The sequence below is a fragment of the Eleutherodactylus coqui genome, chromosome 1, assembly GCF_035609145.1.
Source record: "Eleutherodactylus coqui strain aEleCoq1 chromosome 1, aEleCoq1.hap1, whole genome shotgun sequence".
NCBI lineage: Eukaryota > Metazoa > Chordata > Amphibia > Anura > Eleutherodactylidae > Eleutherodactylus > Eleutherodactylus coqui.
The window spans coordinates 180,661,760-180,688,810 of NC_089837.1; the positions used below are offsets into that span (position 1 = coordinate 180,661,760).

Consider the following 27,051-nt stretch of genomic DNA (forward strand, 5'->3'; position numbering starts at 1 on the left):
TTAAAATAAAGCATTTTTTCATCAGGAAAAAAAAATAAAAAATAAAAATAAAAATCACAATGCAAGAATTGCGTTTTTTTTGTCAACTGTCTCAAAGAAAAAAAAGTGTATAAAAAGCAATCAAAAAGTCACATGAACCACAAAAAGGTACCAATAGACCTACAGGTCATCTAGCAAAAAACACGCCTTCACTAGAGATGAGCGAACCTACTCGGCCACGCCCCTTTCTCGCCCGAGCGCCGCGATTTTCGAGTACTTCCGTCCTCGGGTGAAAAGATTCGGGGGGAGCCGTGGGTGAGTGGGGGGTTGCAGTGGGGAGTGGGGGGGAGAGGGAGAGAGACAGGGCTCCCCCCTGTTCCCCGCTGCTACCCCCCGCTCCACCACGCCTCCCCCCGAATCTTTTCACCCGAGTACGTAAGTACTCGAAAATCGCGGTGCTCGATCGAGTAATTACTCGAAACGAGTACGTTTGCTCATCTCTAGCCTTCACACAACTCCATCAATGAGAAATTAAGTCATTGAGGTAAAAAAAAATGGTGACAAGATTTTATTTTTGAAAGTAGCTACAAAAATAAACTATATAAACTTGGTATCAACACAATTACATTGACCCACAGAATAAAATTAACATGTCATTTTCCCTTTATTATGTATGCAGTAAAAACTAACGCTCCACAAACATTGCACATTTTTATATTTCACAACACTTAAAAACTTTTCATAGATTTTCAGTACATTATATGGAGCATTAAATGGCAGCACTGAAATACAACCTGTACCACAAGAAACAGCTCGCATACCATTATGTCAACAGAAATTTAAAGTTATGATTTTTGAAAGTGTGTCAGGGGCGTGGGGTTGGGTGATCAAAGATAAAAAATGAAAAGAAGCCATGTCTCAAAGGGGGTAAAAATGCTAATCTACGTAAAAAACAAACTGTATACTTGATAACAAAGATGAACTATAACTAAAGTTCAGTTCATTGTGGGCTATTCTGGTTTCAGCAATTTAAGTTTAATAATTTTACATTTCTAAGTTATAGAAGGTACATTATAAAATTGTGTATCCACCCCTCCAGATTTTCAAGACCTCATTGTATTTGCAGTGGAATCCTCAGATATCTACCGTGGATGTACGTACAGATTAGCCTATTCAATGACACATACAGGCATGCTATGTAGGTTATTTGTGGCTATGATTTACCTTTCTAATAAAATGAGCTCTCTATGATAAAAGAAGAAAACAGAGTGAAATGGCAAACAATAAAAGAACCATTATTACTTAGACCGCACTGCAGAATCAGGGGCATGCCATGGAAAAAAAGCTTTTTCCTAAACATTTCTGGAAGACAATTGCGGATTCCGCAAGTGGAGTATTAAAGAAAAAAAAATTGCAGCATGCTCCATCTTTGTTTGAGCTCAGCACGGACGGCTTCCATTAACATTGTGGACAGGTTGCAGGTTCCACGTCATCGCCTAATGATGGCACGGTAAACGAAAAAAACAAATCTGTACTGCGCATGTCCAATGGCAAGCCATGCGTACCAGCGCAGCACAAATGAAGACATTCAAAAAAATTGTTCAACCGAGCAAAAGTAAACGTTCACTTTTCACTCACCTTTCATTTTCTGTGGGCATAAAAATAAATCACTGGCTTGTTCACTTATTGTTCAGTTTAAACAGCGCTCGTTCAGTTGTTCTCATTCACTTATACAGCGAATGTGAAAGACTGAACAATTCTCAATGGTTTCTCATTTGAATGAACCAACTTTGTAATGTATCTGCCTGTATAAACAGGCTGCATGAGCGAACGCAGACGTAATTCGCTCATTCAAACGATCAATTGGCTTGTCTAAAAGTACCCTTACCTGCCAAATCCCCAGCAGCTTCAGCACCAGGTTGATGTGTGTGGAAGTGACGTCATCGCTGCAGCATAGTAAATGAAGATCTGCACGGAGCACAGAAGTGCTGGGGTTTTGACAAGTAGGTAATACTTCTTTTATTAATTGCCATTTCCTCCTTTGGTTCTTTGTTTTCTTGATCCCAGACAACCTCTTTAATTTATCAGTTGTGTTTTTAGAAAAAAAAAAAAAAAAGTAAAACAAAGCAATTAAAAAAACTAATCTAAAGTATGCTTTGACTTTTTACAAACATTTAATGAAGAATCAGACTCTAATGGTAGGAAGATTAACAATTACTATAGATATGATTTACTGTTTTTCACTTTTTTTCCTATCAGAAGGAATTTAGCAGATCCCATTAAGGTTCTCCCAAAGCAATTCACTTGCAGCAGTAGTTTATTCTCCACATTTCTCCTGCTGCATACTTTGCAAACAACTGTTGTAATATAGCAGGTAAAAAACACACAACTCCAATCCCCTTTTAAGCAAAAAGGTTATTAATTTGTCTTGACTCATTTGTAAAAGGAAAATTACACTTGTATACAACAAGCGGGAAATACGTTATTAACAAGCTACTGTTTTGTGATTAATGTTACACATAAAAGCAATTAAAACTGCATACGTTTTTTTTTTAAGTGCAAAATTATAACTAACTCAAACTAACTTAAATTGAATTTAAAAAAGTTAGGTTCAGGTCAAGTAAAACAGAAGTCTAAAGGCAATAAAAGATTTAAAGGGACTATCTGGTTTTTACAATCTATTTGTTAGAGAGACAAGTGCTTTTTTTCACCAAGCCCACTCAAAAAAAAAAAAACATTATACACACATATATACACACACACACACACACACACACACACACACACACACATATATATATATGTGTGTGTAACACACAGGGTGCCTTGCTGCAGAACCTCTGGTGATCAGCTGTAATTTGTCGGGGAAACCCTGGCACTGGTATTTAACCATTTATCTGCCACTGTTCTAAAAATTGGAACAGTGGATTTACACAGTTGCTGACTTGCTTTGCATTGTGAGGCGGGCGCATGCTTATTCGGCAGGTAAAAGGTCACAAGTGAGAAATAGTATTACTTTTGCAGCTTCCATTTAAGTTATTGGGCTGTTTGTGTACTGCTTTAGTTCTCCACAGTGAGACTCAACTACAAACTTAGAATTACCATATATACTCTGGTCTAAGCCTAGTTTTTCAGCACATTTTTTAATGCTGAAAAGCTCACCTCGGCTTATACTCGAGTGAGGTAAAAAAAAAACCAAAAAAAAACCTGCAATACTCACCTCCCAGCCTGCGTCTGTGTCCCCAGGGCGATGGTCTCCCTGGTGGTGCGGCAAGCTGCTTGAGAATTCTCCCTGCTGTCATCTCCCTGCTTAGCTTTGAATTCCCCTGCCATCAGCGCTGTGATTGGATAGAGCGCTAGCCAATCCCAGCCAGCGCGTGATCATTCACAGCCATTCAGTGGATGACATCACTGAATGGCTGTGATTGGTTTATCGAGCAGCGGCTGTGATTGGCTGGCGCTCGATCCAATCACAGCGCTTACTTACACAGCGCCGACGGTGGGAGAATTTAAAGCCGAGCAGGGAGATGACAGCGGGAGAATTCTCAAGCAGCTTGCCGCACAGCCGGGGAGACCATTGCGCCCGGTACACAGACGCCGGCAGGGGGGTGAGTATTTCATTTTTTCTTTACCTACTATATACTCAAGTATAGCTAGGCTTATACTCGAGTCAATAAGTTTTACCAGTTTTTTGTGGTAAAAGTTATTGACTCGGCTAATACTCGGGTCGGCTAATACTCGGTATCTAATATTTTGTGGGGGAAAAAAAAAAGTATTCCAATCTTCCACTTCTTTTGTAAAACAATCGGGCATGAAGCAATAAGATAGGATATATTCAAAATTTTAAAGGTAAATAAAGGAAACATATTTCACAAAGAAAGACTACTAACCAGCTTTGAAACTGCACAAGTAGTACATTTTATCTGCATCACTAAGTGGCAAAGCTGCCAACCAGGGATATGGCCACCAATACCTCCCTTCAGGAAAAGAAAAAAAAAAAAAAAAAAGAACCCAAGCACCATCTGATTGAATTGCTTCACCACAATACAGCCTAGATTTAAAAAAAATAAATCCATGTGCGATTACACTTGAAGAAAAATTACTTGTTCTCTTCTTAAATTCTCCTTGACTATTGAGAACAATAAACATGACGAGACTACAGAGACTACAGAGTTTTCAAAAATTTAGTAAGCTGCTTTAGAAAAACGTATAAGATAGAAATATGGAAAATATTTGGCCCTTAAAAATACTTCCATAGCAGCTAAGTATTAGAGTCCAGGTAAAATCAATAATTAATAAGTAGAAGTGATGGCAATTATAGAATTTACAAGTGCACAAAACAGTTTGTGATTGCTTAACTAGAGTTAATTAAGAATGGAAAGGTCACAGGTCCTCAATCCATAGCAAGACTTTCTACTAGCTCTTTTCTACTTTGTTTCAGCAAAACTGCATTCACAATTAGGTTTACTGAGGTAATGAAGAAATACTGCTGAAGGATATGATAAAAATACTGTCTAAATACTGCTTTACTCCTAGCAATAGAAAGAGAAACCTAGGGGTTCTTTCACACCTGCCCACAAGATGCACTGAAAGACACAGCTTAATTTGCAGCTGCAGAATTAATAATAATAATCCTTATTTGTATAACGCCAACTTTTTCCGCAGTGCTTTCAAGCATGGGATAAATGCAAGACAATACAACAATTACAATGTGAGATACAATCAGTTTGAAACAAATAAGGTGGGGGTGGTACAGGAGGTACAAGGTGGGGTGAGGAGGAGCAAAGCATGGGGAACACAGGCAGTAGGGGATTTCATGTGGAAATCAGTTATTAGAAAGCAAATGGGGTGGAGCGGTAAGGAGGTGCAGGGGTAGAGGTCGTAAGTGATAGGCAGGGTGGAAGGTGTGGGGAGCCATAGGGAGGGGTGGGGGACTAGGTCAGGGGATTTGGTATGCAGAGCTTTGTGGGTGAGGTTGAGTAGTTTAAATTTAGTTCTGCAGTGGATGGGCAGCCAATGCAGTGACTGGCATAGTGCAAAGGCATCTGAGTAATGGTTGGATAGAAACAGGAGCCTAGCTGCCACATTTAGTATGGATTGGAGTGGAGTGAGTCTGGTGCGGGGAAGGCCGATGAGTAGCGAGTTGCAGTAGTCAAGTTGGAAGTGGATAAATTAAGCTCCAATATGCACATCGACATGTGGATTCTGGTACAGAATTTTCCTGTGTGGAATAATTCCGCTCGTGTGAAAGCACCCTAGGGAGACCTATACTGGTAAAGGTAAAGTCCCCAGGTGCAAGCATTGAGTCATAACTGACTCCTAGGGTGACATCACATGTGACGTTTTCTTGGCAGACTGTTTTTACGGGGTGGTTTGCCACTGCCTTCCCCTATACTGACCAACACTTTAGAGGATTTTTTCAGCACGAAAAGGTCATCTAGCTAAATAAATTGATTTGCGCTTTTGCTGGTTTTGCATTGGTGGTTATATTAACACAAGTTGTCTCAATGTACATGGTCGCTTTAATTTTTTTGACAACTCTATATACCATTGACAAAACTGCTTCATACTGCGCTGAACATGATTTAAGAAGCATTATATAGCAAGCATCATATATATAACTGCTCTGCAGCTTTTGACAGCAGGACACCTAATCACCCTTGTCAAAAGGAAAGGGTAGCATACCTTTTGTCTCACAAATAATGCTCAGCTTATATCATGGTGGCACACCCCTAAGCTTGCAGTCTTGCACCAATGGGTGGATATCAACCAAATACTGTAAGTCGCTATTAAAGCTGTCAGCTGCACAAAAATATGAAACATTTCTGACCTATATTAAAAAGTACATAATATAAGGTCTACGATTATTTACGTGTAGTGTAAAAAAGGTGGTAACAATATAGACTTGGATATCTGAAGTGACCCAACGAGTGTCAACCACTATGCCAGTACAATACAGGTAGCCATGTTATTGCAAAATTGTGTAATATTGTGCATGAAATAAGCAACTGTGCAAAACTGGAAAAAAAAACACCTTTCATGCAATGCATCAATTCTATAACAATTCCCATAGTGTTAACTTTTATTTAGTAGATGCTTAAAATTACTGAACCAAAACACATTATGCTTAGTGTTATTGATTACAATACTAATTTTGTTAAGTAATTTGGGCTTACAAGACATACATCAAGTTTAGCTCTTAGGAAAAATGCTGAACTAAGACAAACATCAATTAGCCACGCTGTAATACATTGTTATATTTACAAGAACATGGCATACTGGAAAATGCTGTGTGGACTACATATAAATTTTAGCTTGGACTTTGTTTAAAAATAAATGCAAAATTAAGAGGCTAATTTGCACACTCAGCCCTTACACCTCACAAGAGCATGCAGTTTATTTTATCATACAGCAGGAAATGAGAGGCTGCACGAATACTAGATTGTTTTATAGTAACATAGTAACATAGTATGTAAGGCCGAATGAAGACATTGTCCATCTAGTCCAGCCTGTCTATCCTACTGTGTTGATCCAGAGGAAGGCAAAAAACCCCAAGGCCAGAAGCCAATTAGCACTTTTGGGGGAAAAATTCCTTCCCGACTCCCTAATGGCAATCAGACTGTTCCCTGGATCAACTCCTAATAGTTCCTACCTGCCTATATACCAGGATTGACACTTAACCTAATATTTATATCCTGTAATATCCTTCTCCAGAAAGACATCAAGTCCCCTTTTAAACTCCTCTATGGATTTTGCCATCACCACTTCCTCCGGTAGAGAGTTCCACAGTCTAACTGCTCTTACAGTAAAGAACCCCTTTCTGTCTTGGTGATGAAACCTACTTTTCTCTAATCGTAGCGGATGTCCTCTTTTTACCGTCGTGGTCCTGGGTGTAAACAGATCGCGGGAGAGATCCATGTGTTGTCCCCTCATGTACTTATACATGGTTATTTGGTTGCCTCTTAACCTTTTTTCTAGAGTAAATAGTCCCAATATTGATAACCTCTTGGGGTATTCCAGTCCCGTCATTCCATGTATTAGTTTAGTCGCTCTTCTTTGAACCCCCTCAAGCACTGTGACATCTTTCCTGAGCACCGGTGTCCAGAATTGTACGCAGTATTCCATGTGAGGTCTGACAAGTGCCTTATATAATGGAAGGATAATGTTCTCGTCCTTCGCCCCTATACCTCTTTTGATGCACCCCAAGACTTTATTTGCCTTTGCAGCAGCGGACTGGCACTGGTTACTCCAGTTTAGTTTATTATCCACTAATACCCCCAGATCCTTTTCCATATCACTTTTCCCTAGTGGTACCCCATTAAGTGAGTATTTGTGACATCCGTTCCTCCTGCCCATGTGCATAGTCTTACATTTTTCAACATTGAACTTCATTTGCCGTTTTTCTGCCCAAGCCCCCATCTTATCCAGGTCCGTTTGTAGCCGTACATTGTCCTCCGTTGCATTAATTATATTGTATAATTTTGTGTCATCTGCAAATATTGATATTTTGCTGTGCAGCCCCTCTATCAGGTCATTGATAAATATGTTGAACAGAGTGGGGCCTAATACTGAACCCTGTGGCACCCCGCTAGCGACTGTGGTCCAATCAGATTACGAACCCTTTATTACCACCCTTTGCTTTCTATCGTTGAGCCAATTTTTTACCCACTTACACACGTTTTCGCCCAGTCCGAGCTGTCTCATTTTGTATATTAGCCTATTATGTGGCACGGTGTCAAAGGCTTTAGAGAAGTCCAGATATACAAGATTAATAGATTCTCCCTGGTCCAGCTTAGAGCTTACTTCATCGTAGAAACTGATCAGATTTGTCTGACATGAGCGACCCTTCATGAATCCATGCTGGTGAGGAGTTATTCCCTTGTTCTCCTTGAGGTGCTCATCGATGGCGTCTCTCAGAATCCCCTCGAAAATTTTTCCCGTTACTGAAGTGAGACTTACTGGCCTGTAGTTACCAGGCTCACTTTTGCTCCCTTTTTTGTAAATCGGAACCACGTTGGCAATGCGCCAGTCCAATGGTACTACTCCGGTCTTGATAGTGTCTAGAAATATTACGTATAGCGGCCTAGCTATCTCGTCACTTAGTTCCTTTAGTATCCTTGGGTGTAATCCATCTGGGCCCGGTGATTTATCAATTTTAGTTTTCTTTAGACGCTTCCGCACCTCCTCCTGCGTTAGGTATGAGAGATTTTGTGAGGGGTTCGTTTTATTCCCCTGCATCTCGTGTGGCATTTCCTTTTCTTTGGTGAACACACTTGAGAAGAAACTGTTTAGTAGATTTGCTTTCCCTTCGTCATCATCAATGATTTCTCCTGCATTGTTTTTTAAAGGGCCAGCGCTCTCCCTGCAAATCCTTTTGCTGTTTATGTAGTTGAAAAATAGCTTCGGGTTGTTTCTGCTCTCTTTTGCGATCCGTCTTTCTGCTTACTCCTTGGCAGTTTTGATCGTATCTTTGCATATTTTGTTTTTTTCCCTGTATGATTTTAGCGCTTCTTCGCTGCCTTGTTGCTTTAGTAGTTTGAACGCTTTCTTCTTTTCGTTTATTGCCCCTCGTACCGTCTTGTCGAGCCACATTGATTTCCTTTTAGCTGAGTTTCTTTTATTTTTAAAGGGAATGAACTGCTCACATGAGGCGATTAGGATCCTTTTGAACTTTTCCCATTTTTCCTCCGTACTGATATTTTTGAGGATGTTGTCCCAATTAATGTTACCGATAGTAGTTCTAAGCTCATCAAATTTTGCTTTACTAAAGTTTAGTTTCTTTGCCACTCCCTGATTATTTCTTCAAGGCCCACTGTTCACGGCGGGTCAGAGTCCGTGCAGGAAATCGCGCTTGGAATCCAGCCCTGACCACGGCCTGTGAGCCCTGCATACCTGTATTATACCAGCTGCGGCATCCGTGTGGACCTCTCCACTTATGGGTTCGCTGTACTACGCATGGTCCTCACGGCTAGCTGTCGGACATGTGCAGTACAGGTTTTTTTTTTCTTCAAAATCCCCTACTTTCCTGCGGGATCCATGGCACATCCGCAGTGTCACCTGTGGATGTGGCATGGATCGGATGGCTTCCATTGACTTGAAAGGAAGCCATCCGTGCTGGAACTGCACAAAAATGAAGCATGCTGCAATTTTTTTTCTCAGACCAAGAGGTCCTCAAAACAAATCCACATGCTGTGATCAAACAAAAACAACACAACACATTTTAGTGGCTTTTTCTTAGTGTTTTCTTTTGCAACTTTCTGTTTGGAGGGTGAAAAATGCCACCACCAGATGTTGGATGGAAGTCAATAGGAAAATCTTAAATATGCTTTTCACTTGTGCTCAGCAACCTGTCAAGTCCTGCGTTTATATGGGACAACTAGTCACTCAGAATCAAAATGCGGGTGCAAGTACTGGAGGGGTAGAACCCCATCCTTCATGTGTAGATTACTTTGAACGCCATTCTTTTTTGTGCAGTGACTGTCGTGCCTACACAAATAATTCCTAAAAGGGAATCTGATACCACCTTGACTGTCAGTAAACGACCTTCAATCCATTATGCAGCTGAGTTTAGCTTGCCTAAGGAGGCCCCTGTGGCGAGCACCCATTTTGGCATTATCTAGAAAAGGGAGTTAGAACTTACTTGACATTTGTCCAGAATTTCTCTCCCCAGTCACCGGGCACACGCACACGTGAAGCTAAGCACAGGTTCCCTTTAATATGCACTTACCGTATTAGAATTCCATGGGACAATTCTAATAATCTATATAACTAAATGCTGTGGATGTGACTCAGGTAGGTTAAAAAAAAAAAAAAAAAATCTGTTTTGGCATTTTTTAGCTTGTTTAAAAAGAAAAAAAAAAAAAAGAAAGATTAAAATCCAGAACAATTTGGAGGAAAAAAAACCTGAGATTTTAAAATTTTAGCCCAAATCACCCAGCCCTATTAACAAGCAAAGATTCTGAGCCTTAATGAGCTGGGAATATTGATATTTTATTTGTTGCAAGTGATTAAATTAATGACATATTACAGAGGGGTCCACCCTTAATGTGTCAACCAGGAAAAAATATATAAATATACATGCATCAAATGTATAGTAAAGAAAAAAACATGCAAATCTATGTGACGGATGACATCAGATATATACTTTTTTTGTTCTTTTTACATGGTTAACATCTTCTGCCATACATCTTGTGATATATCAGGTTTAGATAGACATTAAGATAGGACATGTCTGTGCATAAATCCTTGGCAGTGATAGAGTTAAAGCCATGTTTTGTGTTTTTATGTTAATATCAAGCTAAGGCCTCTCTTACAACTGCGTTTTCGTTTACAGAGTTTAGCCGGCGTTTTTAATGCCTGCTTAAAACGTTGCACTAAGCCTCCATTCATTTCAATGGGGCATTTCAGACGAGCGTTTCAGTGCAGCGATTATAACGTGCACTAAAATGAACGCTATAGGTTCTATTTTTGGACGTTGCGGCGCTATTTTGACGTCCTGAATCGTGCATTGAAATGAATCTGGTACATTAAAAAAAGCAGTAAAACGCTGTTTACTATGCCAACGGGAAGGGGGTTAACATCATCAGCTTGCTTTGCCTACGTTGTTCCTGCCCAAAACATGCAGTAAAAATGAAGGCCAGCGCTCACAAAAAGGCTGTAAAGCGCTGTGCTGAAAACCGCAAACATGCAAATAAATCTGAATCACTATTCGAACATTAATATCTACTACTGCATACAGAAAAAATTAAATCTATATGCATATGTGGAGCGAGATAAGAAAATTGTTAGATGAAACCTTTTTATGGATTCCAATATCAAATGGAAAACAAATTGCGCCGATGCATTCACCTGCGATTACAAATTTGGCAATCAAGTCACATTGCAATATTATCCCTGCAACTCACAGTGGGCATCCTAATAGACTGATTAGTATTTGCCGAGACACAACAAACAGTGCAACATAATGAATTTCAAGTGCACTTTTCGTAAAACAAAATGTATTTGACAAGGAGTTACAGAAGGCTCAGAGAAAATAGGGAAAAGGTTTCTTTACTGTCAAATGAGAAGTTCACTCTCTCTAGCATAGAGATGAGTAGTGGAAGCAGAGGCTTCCAATCTGTACTTTTGCACACAGTGGCAGGTTTAACTCCCAGGACCGTGGGCTGTACATTTATGGCAGAAAGACACTTTATTCCATAACTACACAACAAGAAACATTCTAAGATGCTGTACACTTTACATACTTACCTTTACAGCTCTTGGTAATCGCCCGGCACGTGAATGAACACACACTAAAGTTCACTTGGTTTTACTACTACATCGGGGCGTACATATAGGTCATGTTTTGTAGGCAGAATGCTTTTGTCCATGCAGGACAGGAAATTGATCCAACGCAAAAATGGGAACAAGCTCTGACCGCTGCCACTTAACTGGTGGAACACTGTGGGATTATAGTTCTCCACATTTAAAGCAGATGTTGAGTCATAAGCGCAAAAGTTATATGGTAGTCGGCGCTCGTGGAGAGCGTTTACACTGACAGACTTCCCAGCTGGATCGCGGGCTTCTCACTCAGCACTTCATCTATGTGAAGCGCTGAGCGTTTACACAGAGCGACAAGCCAGCGATGGTTTTTAAACTGAATAAAAGTCTACGTTGAAAACCTGTGAATGAAAAGCGAGTGATTTTTGTGCATTTACACTGCACAATTATTGCTCGAATTCATTCACTTGAACACATTTTGAGCGATAATCGTCCCATGTAAATGGCCTGTGAGTCACAGTTATGTACAAACACACTTAGGCCTTAGTCAGACGGGCGTTTTTTCGCACGATTTGCGCATGCGATTTGCGCATATATAGAACCAATGGTTCGCTATGGTATCGGTCACATGTCCGCTTTTTATGCGGATATGCGATAAATTATAGGGCACGACGATTCGCAGATCGCGCCTATCTGCGTTCGGCGTTTTATGTGCGCACCAAAATCATTTACTGCAGCTAGCTGCGTTTTTTTCGCCGGCCAGTCTAAGTTTCATGCGCATTTTGATGCGCACGGCGATTTTTCTCCAGTCAGACGGGCGTTTTGCTGCGACGATTAACGCGGCTAGGTGCAGATTTTTCCCGCGATTTTTCACCCCCGGTCACGCAATTTGCGCATGTGCATCCGTCATGCGATCCGCAAATCGCGCGAAAAAACGCCCGTCTGACTAAGGCTTTATACCGCATTTTGATAGCAGTCAATGCAGAAATCTATGTTATTCCAAAGGGTTAATTTACTTTTCGTTGCAGCTGTAGATTTTAAAAAGTTCTACAGTTTTACAGATAGCAACAACCCTTACGTTGCCGTCTCACTGATTTTTTTAGGATTTTAAATGCCATGAGTTTCATCCATTTTTACAGATTGCATTGGTCCTTTTATTTCAGACACATGGTACTTTCTTTAATGCCTCTCTGCATTCAAAGACCCTTAACATTTATTTATTTTTTTGTCAATGGTGCTGTGTAGGTTTTTTTTTTTGTGGAACAATTTGTACTTTTTAATACAGTGTTTCCCACAAAATAAGACCCTGACTTGTATTAATTTTTACCCCAAAAGAGGCACAAACTCCGTTACCAGCAAGCAATGTTCTGTAAGCGGGTGAGAACTGCACGAAAGCCTGCTGGATCTTCGTAGACCAGCAGGAGAGACCCAGATGGCGCCTGCTAGGAAAGTACTGTTTTTTTCCCCATGTAGCGTAGCTAAGTCTTATTTTCGGGGAAATACGGTAGTACCAATTGTTGATCCATGCAACGCTTTGATCCTTTTATATTCTGTTTTTGTAAGGCGAGATAGCTATTTTTGCAATGTTCTTTGTATTTTTTTTTCAGGACATGCACTGTGCAGGTTAAATAAATATACTAACCTTTTGCTCTGGGTCATTACGAACGCAGCAATACCACATACATGGATTTATTTTACATTGCAAAAAGGAATATGTGGAGTTTTAATTTTTTTTTTTTAATACTTTAACTTTTTGTCCCACTAGGGGGCTTGAATATCAACATATTTTATCACTTTTCCACTCTTCAGTATAGTAGTGCATTAGAAAGCCTACGAAGCTCAGACAGGCTGAGCTTAATGGGCCACTGTTGCTGGCAGACCCGGAGATCACATTGCGGTAGGGGGGTTTGGGAAGGAAGGGGGGGTGGTTTGATGAGGGACAGAGGGAGTCGCCTCCATCTATTAGTCTTTTCATACCGTGGTTGCATTGACCGCAGCGTGTAAAGGGTTAAACTCCAGGGATCGGTGGTTTCTCTGGTCCCCGATGTTAGAGCAAGGACCAGGCTATCAACAAACAGCTGGGCATCCTATCTCCCCGACACTGGCGTCTAGTCCAGCACAGTCAAAAGACTTATGGGTGGTCGTTAAGGGGTTAAGGGTCTTATTTCCTTATAGAAAAGTCTATGGAAAAATAGCACGGTCAATCACTTCAGTGAGTTATAGAAATGATGTAGCACAGTCTGCTCAGCTGTTTCTGTAAAACCGTCCATCTCCTGGAGCCTGGATGAGGGGCAGTTGGAAAAAGATCATGGGCAGAGATGGGAATACCACTTTAACTGGAAGTGTGTTTGGCTAGCAGGTGTGGACATACTGACTAGGCAGTCTGCTCAGCTGCACAGGGGTCCATACAGAAAGGAGAGCTATCACAACCTTTTACTGAATCAGTGGTGAAGGGTTCCCCTCACGATTTCCAAATTTCTCCAGTGATAACTAGCATGTCTTGAGTTCCAGGGCTGGGGCTAACCATAATGAATGCAATTCTCTAATGTCTCTAGAAAAACCACTAATATAGGAATACCTGCAGAGGGCAGCAGAGAGCCAAGAGTACATAATGAGAATGAACAGTGATGCCCAGAGGGTATGCTCAGTATGATATAGGCTGGAATTCTGAAGCCACTGCACAACTGGATCCGAGCATAGAATGCATTCTTTTTTTATTTTGACACACTATACATTGTTATTCTGTCCACTGTTTATTCTTGCACTTGTCACACTATTGTATACGCTATTTTTTAATCTTTAGGCACCACTAATTATCCTGGTTTACCTATTGGTGTACTGCATACATTGTTTATGCTGACACATTATCCTGGCAGTGAATTTATTATCTTAACGATTATACCATTTACTGGACACTGTGTAGCACTACTTCTGTGCATTTTACTATCTGGGACTGTCTTTATGATTCATTTGAATATTCTATGGCAGTATATTGCACCAAGAAATATACATTGTATTAAAAAGGAAAAAAACTGTACAGCATTATTTATTTTGGCATTGTGACCTGGGTCTCCTGATGTGTTGTCTAAAAAAAACCCCTGCAAGTTCCTATACAGCGCTATGCTCACATTTGCGTCAAACTCTTAGCGGCTTGGGAGGCATTGAGCAGATAAGCTGAAAAAAAAGCAGCTGTGGCTGTAGGAAGCTCGGCAGAAGCATAAAGATTACCTGATTTCTAATAAAGTTAAACAAGCTTCTCGTAATACCACATTTCCCCAGAAGTGTAAATGTGCAAGTATCAGAAGTGTCCTTGCTGGGGAAGCTGCAATAGGGGATTATTAAAGGGCGCTTAATAGATGACAAACTACCAGCTGCACATGCAATAATATACTGGAAGAAAAACCTCATACTTTCAAGTCCTCCACAGCTCCAGCGGTCTTTCCAACGTGCTGAAGAAATAGTGTGTTGTACTCGCCGATGTAGCCTGTGGTTGGCTGGAGTAGTTACATGCCGGTAAGTTATTGCTTCAGCAAGCTGAACACGGATTATGGGGATTAAAAAAAGCTTGGGCTACTTGCACACGAATGTTTGAACAGTTGTGCCCGAATTTCTTAGATGTGACCCACATTGAACAGCACATGGACATCCTGTCTGTATGATGTCCAATGAGGGACACAGATTTACATATGCTATTCTCGTCTGCAAATCGGACAAGAATAGGACATGCTGTGATTTGTTTTCACTCGAATGAATAGTCTATGTAATTTCACCTATTTGAATGAATTCTATTTCAGGAACGATTTTTCGGTCCAAAAAAATGTAACAAATATTGTCCGTGTAAATATAGGCTTAAATAGACATCTTTTTCCTTGCATCATCAAATATGCAGATATATACTTTTTTGCTCTTTTTAAAGCAACATTTGAAATGCTTTTAAACAAATTTTTTCGTTTTGTTTTCACATATTTGAATATATCCATATATAGGAATTGAATGTAAAGGTTTGTGTAACCTTGTTACAATAAGGTTGAGTGGAGGCCCACAAACACTTCCTGCACTGTCTGTGTACGCCCCTGGTCTAAGATAACTTACGTCTTCAGCTGTAGGCCTAATTGGCATAGATCTGGGAGATCAGACCTTTTTCTATCTTTTTCCCACATATTTTTCAGACAGTAGCAAAAGTCAATTTTGAAGACAAGATCTAACTTTGCTGACAAGGCTCCATGATATTGACCAGGCACTTCCAACCTTTTATTGACTCATTTTACACTTTCAGACACATTATACAAAGGGCATAAAGTGTTAATTTCCTCCTGGATACACATACAACTATATTTTATACCTCCTTCTCTGTATTAACCATGAATTTGTATTCTGCACTGTCAGGCCTGAGAGAAATTACCTGCACCTCACTTTCTATAAATTCCTCTTTTTATTGTCTTGGCATTGAGGATTTTGTAATAAAGATCTGAGCCGGGAACAGATTAATGCACAAACTGCACCTTGGAGAAGGTTAGAAATTTATACCAGGAGGAACAGAAATTTTGTTATCAATTAGTACACATTTCAACATGAGTCAAAGAAGGGCAGCCTTAAACAATTACCACTGTGCCTAAAGTAAGAGGGAAAAAATAACACATTTAAAAGGACACTGGCTTGTTTGACTAGACAGATCTTAAGCAAAACTAGAATAGTAAAAAACTCAAAAGTGTATTCCAGATACCAGTGAATGCCTGGAGCTGATTTTCCAACCTAATCTGTGATTTTTGGGCACGTTGTCTTTAAAAAAAAAAACAAAAAAAAAACAAACAACAACTTACAACTGGGGTTTAAAGGGGTTGCTTCACAATAAAATAAAAAAAATATAATATATACACTATATATACAGTTAGGGCCAGAAATATTTGGACAGTAACACAATTTTCGCAAGTTGGGCTCTGCATGCCACCGCATTGGATTTGAAATGAAGCCTCTACAACAGAATTCAAGTGCAGATTGTAACGTTTAATTTAAAGGGTTGAACAAAAATATCTGATAGAAAATGTAGGAATTGTACACATTTCTTTACAAACACTCCACATTTTAGGAGCTCAAAAGTAATTGGACAAATAAACATAACCCAAACAAAATATATTTTTTTCAATATTTTGTTGCGAATCCTTTGGAGGCAATCACTGCCTTAAGTCTGGAACCCATGGACATCACCAAACGCTGGGTTTCCTCCTTCTTAATGCTTTGCCAGGCCTTTACAGCCGCAGCCTTCAGGTCTTGCTTGTTTGTGGGTCTTTCCGTCTGAAGTCTGGATTTGAGCAAGTGAAATGCATGCTCAATTGGGTTAAGATCTGGTGATTGACTTGGCCATTGCAGAATGTTCCACTTTTTTGCACTCATGAACTCCTGGGTAGCTTTGGCTGTATGCTTGGGGTCATTGTCCATCTGTACTGTGAAGCGCCGTCCGATCAACTTTGCAGCATTTGGCTGAATCTGGGCTGAAAGTATATCCCGGTACACTTCAGAATTAATCCGGCTACTCTTGTCTGCTGTTATGTCATCAATAAACACAAGTGACCCAGTGCCATTGAAAGCCATGCATGCCCATGCCATCACGTTGCCTCCACCATGTTTTACAGAGGATGTGGTGTGCCTTGGATCATGTGCCGTTCCCTTTCTTCTCCAAACTTTTTTCTTCCCATCATTCTGGTACAGGTTGATCTTTGTCTCATCTGTCCATAGAATACTTTTCCAGAACTGGGCTGGCTTCTTGAGGTGTTTTTCGGCAAATTTAAGTCTGGCCTGTCTATTTTTGGAATTGATGAATGGTTTGCATCTAGATGTGAACCCTTTGTATTTACTTTCATGGAGTCTTCTCTTTACTGTTGACTTAGAGACAGATACACCTACTTCCCTGAGAGTGTTCTGGACTTCAGTTGATGTTGTGAACGGGTTCTTCTTCACCAAAGAAAGTATGCGGCGATCATCCACCACCGTTGTCTTCCGTGGACGCCCAGGCCTTTTTGAGTTCCCAAGCTCACCAGTGAATTCCTTTTTTCTCAGAATGTACCCGACTGTTGATTTTGCTACTCCAAGCATGTCTGCTATCTCTCTGATGGATTTTTTCTTTTTTTTCAGCCTCAGGATGTTCTGCTTCACCTCAATTGAGAGTTCCTTTGACCGCATGTTGTCTGGTCACAGCAACAGCTTCCAAATCCAAAACCACACACCTGGAATCAACCCCAGACCTTTTAACTACTTAATTAATTACAGGTTAACGAGGGAGACGCCTTCTGAGTTAATTGCAGCCCTTAGAGTCCAGTGTCCAATTACTTTTGGTCCCTTGAAAAAGAGGAGGCTATGCATTACAGAGCTATGATTCCTAAACCCTTTCTCCGATTTGGATGTGGAAACTCTCATATTGCAGCTGGGAGTGTGCACTTTCAGCCCATATTATATATATAATTGTATTTCTGAACATGTTTTTGTAAACAGCTAAAATAACAAAACTTGTGTCACTGTCCAAATATTTCTGGCCCTAACTGTACATACATACACATATTCATCTATCTGTCAATCACCTTTTTACGGTCCTGCAGGATACAACTGAGCAGCTCCCATGATCTCAACTCTTAGCATGTACGTCTGGGCAGAGGTCATGTGAGCGCTTTGGCCGATCAGAGGCTGCAGCTTCACTGTCCAAACTCTTGACATCAAAACTTGCATCCTGTGTTCATGATGCTAGTAGTTTGGGATGGTAGTGCTGTGGGAGTCATTCAGCTGTATCCCGGGGGCTGAAGAAAGGTGAGAATACCCTCCATTTTATGCTAGGTCCAGCTGTTGAGATTTTTTTCTTAAGTGACACTTTAAAAAGGAAAAATTGGAAGACCATAATAAATCATAAAAAAAGCCACAAACGTATAGCTCATACCTGTAATTACAATTCTATTGGATGCAGACTTGAAACCTTACAGCATTCACTGTTTGTTCAGTGTCTGCGCAGAATCTGATCTACTGACTTTAGAATCATAGAATGGTAGAGTTGGAAGGGACCTCCAGGGTCATCGGGTCCACCCCCTGCTCAGTGAAGGATTCCCGCTACCTCTCGTACTTTAAGTTTGAGACGTGTCGCCTTTACAACTATACCGCAATTTGATGCCCAAAAAAAAGAAAAATCTTACTATGCTGCTGCATTATAGGAGCTCAGCTAAAACTGCTAGCGGGCTTTTTGCCGGTTTCCAATAAAATCCAGCAAAATCGTCAATAAAGCCATAGAGACCATTACTCAGAATCAATACATGGTAAGCAATGAAATGTACTTACAACAGTATATTCAACAGTTCATGAAAATTAAAACCATGGGAAACCAGCTTTCCGCAGCAACTAGCAAACAAGCCATGCTGTGAGCTCACTACAGCCTTACAATTTGCTGCTGCCAGGTTTAAGTAAATACACCATCCAAATGTACAAAAACTTTCAAAATGAAGGAGATGAAAAGTGGTAACATTCAAATTTCAACAAATGACAAACTAATATAACAACTTACCAGCAGGGGCATTAGCATCACAGTTCACGGAGACCAAACTAGACGAGTTTCTCATACTATAACCCTGAAAAAACGTACAAGAAAAAAAAAAAACTCTTTACTAGACAGAAATACTAGACAAAGGCCAATGACCCAAGTGATTCACCCCAAAACACAATTATTTGTCGTATAGATTAAGTGTTGATAAAGGATTTTAAATAAACACTATCCAGACATAGGCCACAAGTATATGTTATTTTCTGAAGAGGGAACAAAATGAAACCGATAGCCTCATTCACAAAAAAACAGACTGTAGATGTGAACGTTAAAGCCATGAACAAGCGACACCAAAGTAGATGCAGCAAAATCTTTATTCCATATGAAGAAGCACATGCAGGGTAACAGTGCAATAGACAGCAGCGGTTTTGCATTTGATGCTTTTTCTAGCCTTTCCACGTGTACGAGCCATCGAAGCGTCTACTTAACATGAAAATCCGGTCACTACTATGTCAACATTACAATGATGCAAACATAGAAAACACTAATGATGTAAAAAATATTATAAAAGCACATGCGGACTATTCTGATCAATTAAGGCCCCATGCCCACGGCCGCGTCGGACTCCGCCAGAGGAATATTGCAGTGGAGACCGACACGGCGCCCCCTGAAAATCCCATCCTCACCTCTCCAGATCCGCCGTGCGAGTCCCATCTGGCGAGCCAGCGCTGTGCAGCGCATGACGCGCCGGTGGTGACGCGTAATCACACGATACTTCCGCTGTGCTCACAGCGGAAGTATCGCGTGACGGACGGCTTCCATTAACTACAATGTGAGTCGGCTGTGCGTTTTTCCAAGGCAATTAGAACATGCCGCAATTTCTTTCACTCTGCGAAATTCTGCATCGTGAACACTGAGCTATTAGGTTCAACAGAGCCTAATAGCTGCAGGATACCGCCGCGGCTTTCCACCTAAGGCTGGATTCACACAGGGCAGAATTGCAGCTGAATTTCCGTGCAGACTTTCTGCACAGAAATTCCGCCGGCAATTTTTATCCTGGGATAAAGCAGCAAAGTGGACGAAATTTTGAAACATCTCGTCCACATGTATTTCTGTGCGGTCCCGCTGCGGTCATTCTGCAAGATTTCCACGGGATTTACACTCTGTGTGAACCCAGCCTAAAGCACCAAGAACATTTGTTTTTGTAATCCATTTGGCCTCCTTTTTGAGCAACATTTTAGGTCTATCTACCGTATCTGGGAAAATCAAACCATTCAATACCTTCAAGGACATTACCATTACCTTCATGCTTTCCCCTCGCATGATGAATTAACCTATTAAAGCCATTAGAGCCTATTCCAGAATCAATTGATTTTATATGTTCAGTAATTCGTTTATATAGGCAACATATAGTTTTGCCTATAAAAAAAATCCCCACAGGGGCAATAGATTACATAAACTACAAAGGCAGATCTGAGGTAATAAACTGACTGATCAAATAGGAGGAATTACATACTAAGCTGTGCATCCAAGTCACAGACAGCGCAATTTCCATATCTGAAATTCCCAAGTGCTACCTTTTTTTCTAAACCAAAAACATTTTCGGAGAATCTACTCTTAACTAGTTTATCCTTTAAACGTTGCGTTTGAACAAGACGCTAGCCCTCCTGCTCGATTAGGAAAGATCCTTCTCTATTAGGTGCCAATTGCGCATAAATACTATATTTACCACAGATGCAACTTATGGGCTATACCTGAAGAAGGGGAAAAAAAGCTGTTTTTTTAGGTCATAATCATAAACTTTCTCAATTTTTGTTTTTTTCTGTAGTAAATCTAAACAAAGCAATGTTGCCATAGCAGCAACTGGATATTCGTGTTAAATGGACGCTCTGACAGTTGTTACACCTGGAAAGGCTAGAGAAAGCATCGGTTGACGTAAAACGGCTGTCTATCGCACCGTGTCCACCCCGAATCCTGTTTCTTCATATACAATAAAGATTTTGCTACATTTTAAATATACTTTGGTGAGTGCCGCTTGTTCAATGCTTTAAATTGAAGTTTAAGCTTGCTGGTTCGGCTGAGCATAACCTGAGGTTCCACTGAGCCATGGTCCGTATTCAGTTGTATCCATTAGGATGTGCTGTCTGCCTCTCGTGCCATTGTTTGTAGGTTGTAGACATATGCTGTCTTTTACCCTCATTTACAGGGTGACCCTACAAAAGTGACACTATGTATTTACATATGCTACTGATTTATGGCAAAAAAAATGTAGCACATATGCTTTATTTAAATTAACTATAATAAAATCTCAACTCCAAGATCGAATACTGTGCAATAGACCAATGGCTTATGTGCCATTTGTCAATTCACAAAAAACACATTTCATTGTCAGTAATCATCTGGTTTATCTTATCTCATCGCCTCTCACATGTTATTGTACAGTTTTTTTTCTATTACTCCTGTTGCTGCAGGCCCCTACGTGACCCTGTCAAGCTTGTAATATACCCCCAGATACTAAAAATAAGTAAACAGAATAACAGTAAGCTGAGCGTGATCCATACAGAACGTCCCCAGAGAATAATGTTCTCACTACTGGCTTGAATTACACCAAAGCCACCTCAATAAAACAAAATGTTTCAAGTGACTCAGTGCTAGAAATGACAGTGCTTCATTCTTTAATTCTATAAATTGAAACTAATTGTAAAATGGAAAATTAAAGATATTATCAAATTAAATTTAAACTGAATCTCCACATTTTTCATCTTCCAGTGATCTTTAAGGCCCTTATACATGCAAAGATAATCTTTCAAACAAGTTAAAGATTTAGCGATGTATTTGCATAAAGTGTTAATGGCCATTAACACTTTATCATCTTTATTTGCATGTAAAAGACCTCCAGGAGTTGTTTGCAGAGCCCAGTGTGTGTTTAAACACACACCTAACTGTGCAAATAGCTGGATTATTCTGCTCCCAGCAGATTGCATTGTTCTCTCCCGGCTAGTGTAACATGACGTGGAGAGAACAGTGTATGGTCTATTGGAAGATAAATATTTTTGCTTTATCTCGCAGTGGCTGAACGATGGATTTTAGGGAAACCTTAAAATCACTGTTCAAACGAAAAGTGCAAGATGCCTGCGTTTACATGTAACGATTAGCGCTCACTTTTGGATGTTTAAATGAATTTTGAACGATAATCGTTGCATGCAAAAGGACCTAAAGATACACAATTCTATGAGTAAAGGAAGTCTGTTAACATAGAATACCCCCATTGTCTATTGACACCATTTGATTAGCACCAAGACAAACATTTTTAGTATACCTTTTAGTTCTGCTGCTAGTGCTACCATTACAGAGAAATCTCAGTTCTGCCATGTGTGTTGTATGCACGTAAAGCTCCTTTAGACATACTGAGAGCCCCATTCTCATTTGCTCAAGTTGTTGACATAATCACCAGCTTTTTCTTGCAGCCACGTTGAGAATTGTGCAGTTCTCATTCGATTTTTCACAATCCTTTGTGAAACGCTGATCAGTTTTTAAACTGCAAGATAAGTGTCTGAGTTGGCGATGATTTTTATGCCGGCTGAAACAGGACGACGAACTAGAACCTCATGATTCTCATTCGCCGTTCAGTCGTTGGCTCGAGTTTCATCTGAATGATGGTCATTCACTTTAATTTATTCGAATGATTTTGTGAACAATAATTGTTCAGTCTAGGCGCTCTATAAGCATTAGACCGTTCAATGGGCATTCTTCACCGCTCGGACTAGTGTGGGCTTCTGCTTTCATTCTTCCTCTTCCTTTGCTTGATGACAGCTCTTTTTAGGCTTTGGAATAGTCACAAGCAGAAGGGTGCTGTCAATGAATCAACTGCAGCTTTTCGAAGTGGTGGACTTCAAATCAGACCTTAGCTCTTGGACCTCCACAACAGTATGTAGTGTATCTGCAACTTGTCAGAGGATGGGCCTTTGTACTCATCAGGTACTATTCAGTTTAGGTTTTTAAAAGGGTTGAACATCTCAACAAGTTATCAGCTGGGACACCACTGGTCCCAAATTTCACTCTCGGCATGTCTTGAAGTGTTGAGAGCAGAGGATGCACATGCACACTACTGTTCCATTTCATTCAATAGGCCCATTGAAGATAGAGTCGGAAGTGCATGCAGCAGAAGAGTACATGCATGGCCAACACTGTCAAAACTTCAGGAAGTGGGTGGAATTTTGGGATCGGTGGGGGTTCTAGCGGTCAGACACCTGCTGATCAGCAAGTTATCCCCTATACTATGGAAAGGTGATGAAGGGGTATTCCCATTTCGACAAGTTATTAGGCAGGTAAGCACTTCACATCTCCTTAAAAACCATCGACATATTTGACAGGGATTTTTTTTTCTTTACTTAAAAGGAGTGTATTTTGTGCTGAAAATCATTTTTGCAATAAGGATTCTGTAGATCACTGTATATAGCAAGCTGCAGAAATCATCTAGTTTCAGATCCATCTGCGTGCTGGACAGAAGGTTTAGTTTTCAGTCCTAATCTCTCCTCTCCTGAACATTCCTATCAGCCGATTTAAAATGTTCAGGGAAGAAGTTGAGAGAAACTAAGCTGTTAGTCCAGCATACTGATGGATCTAAAGGGAGAGGCTTTCCATAACTTGCTATATACAGTGATATACAGAAATTGTAGAAGCTAAATGGCGCAAAATTTTTAATGAAATACCATTGAAAATGATTTTAACCCCTTCCCACTCCAGGGCGTAAGTTTACGTCCTGGCAGCGGGGTACTTCCTGCAACAGGGCGTAAACGTACGTCCTGGGGATAGCGCGACAGGGAAGGGAGGGGTTCACAGAGGGAGCGCGCTCCCTCTGTGACGTCACCATGCTCTCGCGATATAATCGCAGAGAGCCCGGCTGTTTGCTATGGCAACAGGACGCCAGACACTGGTGTCCTGTATTGCCATAGCCTGTGATCGCTGCATAAGCGATAAGTCATGGCAGGGCAGTAGCCGTGCCATGCCTTATCACAGCAATCATCAGTGCTGTACTGTAAGTTCCCCAGGGGGACACAAATTGTGTGTAAAAAAAAAAACCACAAAAAAAACCTTTTTATGCTTTTTCTCATATTAGCATAAAAAAAGGTACAAAAAAACAACACATATTTGGTATTGTCGCTTCCGTCAGACACGTACAATAAGTGCAGGGAAAAAAAGTGTAAAAAAAAAAAAAACTAAGGCAAAATGCTAATTTTTAGCATTTTGCCTCCCTAAAAACGCAATAAAAAGTGATAAAAAAGCCATATATTCCCCAAAATGGTACCAATAAAAACTACAGCTCGTCGCGCAATAAATAAGCCCTCATAGGGCTCCGTACATAGAAAAATTAAAAAAAAGTTACAGGACTTTGAATGCAGCGATTTGGAAAAAAAAAAAAAAAGATTTCCAAAAAAAATAGGTTTTTATTGCAGAAATGTGGAAAAACCTTAAAAAAAAAAGGTAAGAATTTTGGTATCGTTGTCACTATCAGCCCGCAGAAAAAATGGATTGTGTAATTTATGCTGCAAGATTAAGGCTGTAAAAAAAAAAAAAAAAAAAAAAAATTCTATGGCAGAATTGATTCATTTTCTCTCCCTGCTATCAAAAAAAAAAATTATAAAAGTTTTACAATATAGTCTATGTACCCAAAAATAGCACCGATAAAAACTACAGTTCGCCACGCAAAAAAAAAAGCCCTTATACGGCCGCGTCGACGGAAAAATAAAAAAGTTATGGCTTTTGAAAAATGGAGAAGAAAATCCGCCAAAAATCTTTGCGTCATTAAGCCCAAAATAGGCCATGTCATGAAGGGGTTAAGCCCATAATACATTCATTCAAGTAAAATTACCCCCCAAAAAAGTGTTCACAATGGTTAAAGAGGATGTATTGTACACTTATGTCAGTGGGGCCTGCGGCTGCGCAGCTTTGCAGCCATAATTCGGCTGACAATTCCTGCTTCTCTTTATTCATACTCTTCCCCTCCAAATTTCTTCATAATGGCTCTCCTTAGTTTTGGCTCCCAATGTTTTGAATGTGTCAAGTGGGTAGTACCCACTGCTCACCATCAAAGGGTGACATCGGATTTGATTGACAGTGACTGCGCACTTGAAACATTCCAAGCACCAGGAACGGAGTCTAAAAAGACCTACATAAGTCAGTCAGCCCTGCTGACAAGAAAGGCTCTCTTCAATGGTGTTGATGCAAAACTGCGGACATGATTTTGTAGGGGTCAGGGAGCAGAGCTCATACATACCTGTGTGTATGATGATATCAAGTACAAACAGAAAAGTAACTTTTATTCTGTGGCAAACTATATTGCAAGTGCCCTGCATAATGGGCTTCTTCTGAAAAGCTCTCCCTCTACATCCAAACTCCAGATTGAGTGCTACAGCTCATAGTCAGAGATGAGGAGCAACCTAATGGGCAGAGGGGAGAGAACTTGACCAATACTTCCCATCAGCCAAGCACTTGCAGCAGCATCAAAGATCGTTTTTTTGACTGCTGGGAACCCCAAAAATATTCATGATATAACAGACTTCCTTTAACCAATTGCTTGTCATTGTGTTATTACTAGAGATGAGCGAACACCAAAATGTTCGGGTGTTCGTTATTCGGAACGAACTTCCCGTGATGCTCGAGGGTTCGTTTCGAACAACGAACCCCATTGAAGTCAATGGGCGACCAGAACATTTTTGTATTTCGCCGATGCTCGCTAAGGTTTTCATGTGTGAAAATCTGGGCAATTCAGGAAAGTGATGGGAATGACACAGTGACGGATAGGGCAGGCGAGGGGCTACATGGTGGGCTGCATCTCAAGTTCACAGGTCCCACTATTAAGCCACAATAGCGGCAAGAGGGCCCCCCCCCCCCCCACTGTCAGCATAAAGATCGTTCTCCTCTGCCACAGCTGTAACAGCTGTAGCAGAGAAGAACGATGTTTGCCCATTGAATTCAATGGAGCCAGCAAAACAACAGGTTCCACTGAATGCAATGGGCTGCCCGCGATCGCAGGATGAATGGTCGGAAAGGGGTTAAATATATAACCCCTTTCCTGCAATTCATCCAGAAATGTGTTACACTAAAAATATATACCGGCGTATAAGGCGACCGGGCGTATAAGACGCCCCCCCAACTGTCACCTTATACGCCGGTAATACAGTGGAGCAAAGAATAAAAAGCATTACTCACTTTTTCAGATGATCTGCGGCGCTCCTGCAGGCTGTCGCTCCCTCCTAATCCACGGCAGAGTATTCCTTTCTGCACGAAAGGCTTGAAATCCCCGCTTCCAGAAACACAGCCAATCACAGCCAATGACAATGATGTCATTGAATGGCTGTGATTGGCTTGAAATCCCCGCCTCCAGAAACACAGCCAATCACAGCCATTCAATGACATCATTGTCATTGGCTGTGATTGGCTGAAGGCACATGTGTTTCTGGAGGCAGGGATTTAAAGCCTTTCGTGGAGAAAGGAATAGTCTGCCGGGAACCAGGAAGGAGCGACAGCCTGCAGGAGCGCCGCAGATCATCTGAAAAAGTGAGTAATGATTTTTATTCTTTGCTCCACTGTATTACCGGCGTATAAGGTGACAGTTGGGGGGTCGTCTTATACGCCCGGTCGCCTTATACGCCGGTATATATTTTTAGTGTAACACATTTCTGGATGAATTGCAGGAAAGGGGTTATATATTTAACCCCTTTCCGACCATTCATCCTGCGATCGCGGGCAGCCCATTGCATTCAGTGGAACCTGTTGTTTTGCTGGCTCCATTGAATTCAATGGGCAAACATCGTTCTTCTCTGCTACAGCTGTTACAGCTGTGCCAGAGAAGAAGGATTTCTCTTCTATATGTTCTCAATGGGGTCAGCGCTGCTACCGCCGGCCCCATTGAGCGCATATAGAGAAGATTTATGGCCCTAAGAAGGACCGTTGGGGTTCTTGACACCTAAAATACTCCTAACACTCTCCCTATAGCAGCTCCAACACGATAGCGCTTTCCCTAAACTCATGTCAGAATGCATCCATAGCGAGCCGCGGGAGGGGCAGATTTCAATACTCGGGTGACACCTTATCTCCCCAGCCACTCACAGCAGGGGGGTGGTATAGGGCTTAAACGTTGCAGGGGGAAGTTGTAATGCCTTCCCTGTCTTTCTATTGGCCAGAAAAAAGCGCTAACGTCTCAGGGAAGAAAGTTAAATTAACCAGAACACCGCATGGTGTTCGTTACGAATAACGAACATCCCGAACACCCTAATATTCGCACGAATATCAAGCTC

The 27,051-nt window shown here is 40.8% G+C and overlaps 1 protein-coding gene across 1 annotated transcript in view; it reads right to left on the minus strand.

The window, feature by feature from the left end:
- LMBRD1 (LMBR1 domain containing 1) overlaps positions 1 to 27,051 on the minus strand; it is a 187,565-nt gene that overhangs the window by 27,030 nt on the left and 133,484 nt on the right. The window contains exon 14 of the mRNA XM_066604231.1: positions 18,776 to 18,839. Coding sequence (XP_066460328.1) covers positions 18,776 to 18,839 — 64 coding nt within the window. The remainder of the gene's footprint in view (positions 1 to 18,775; positions 18,840 to 27,051) is intronic.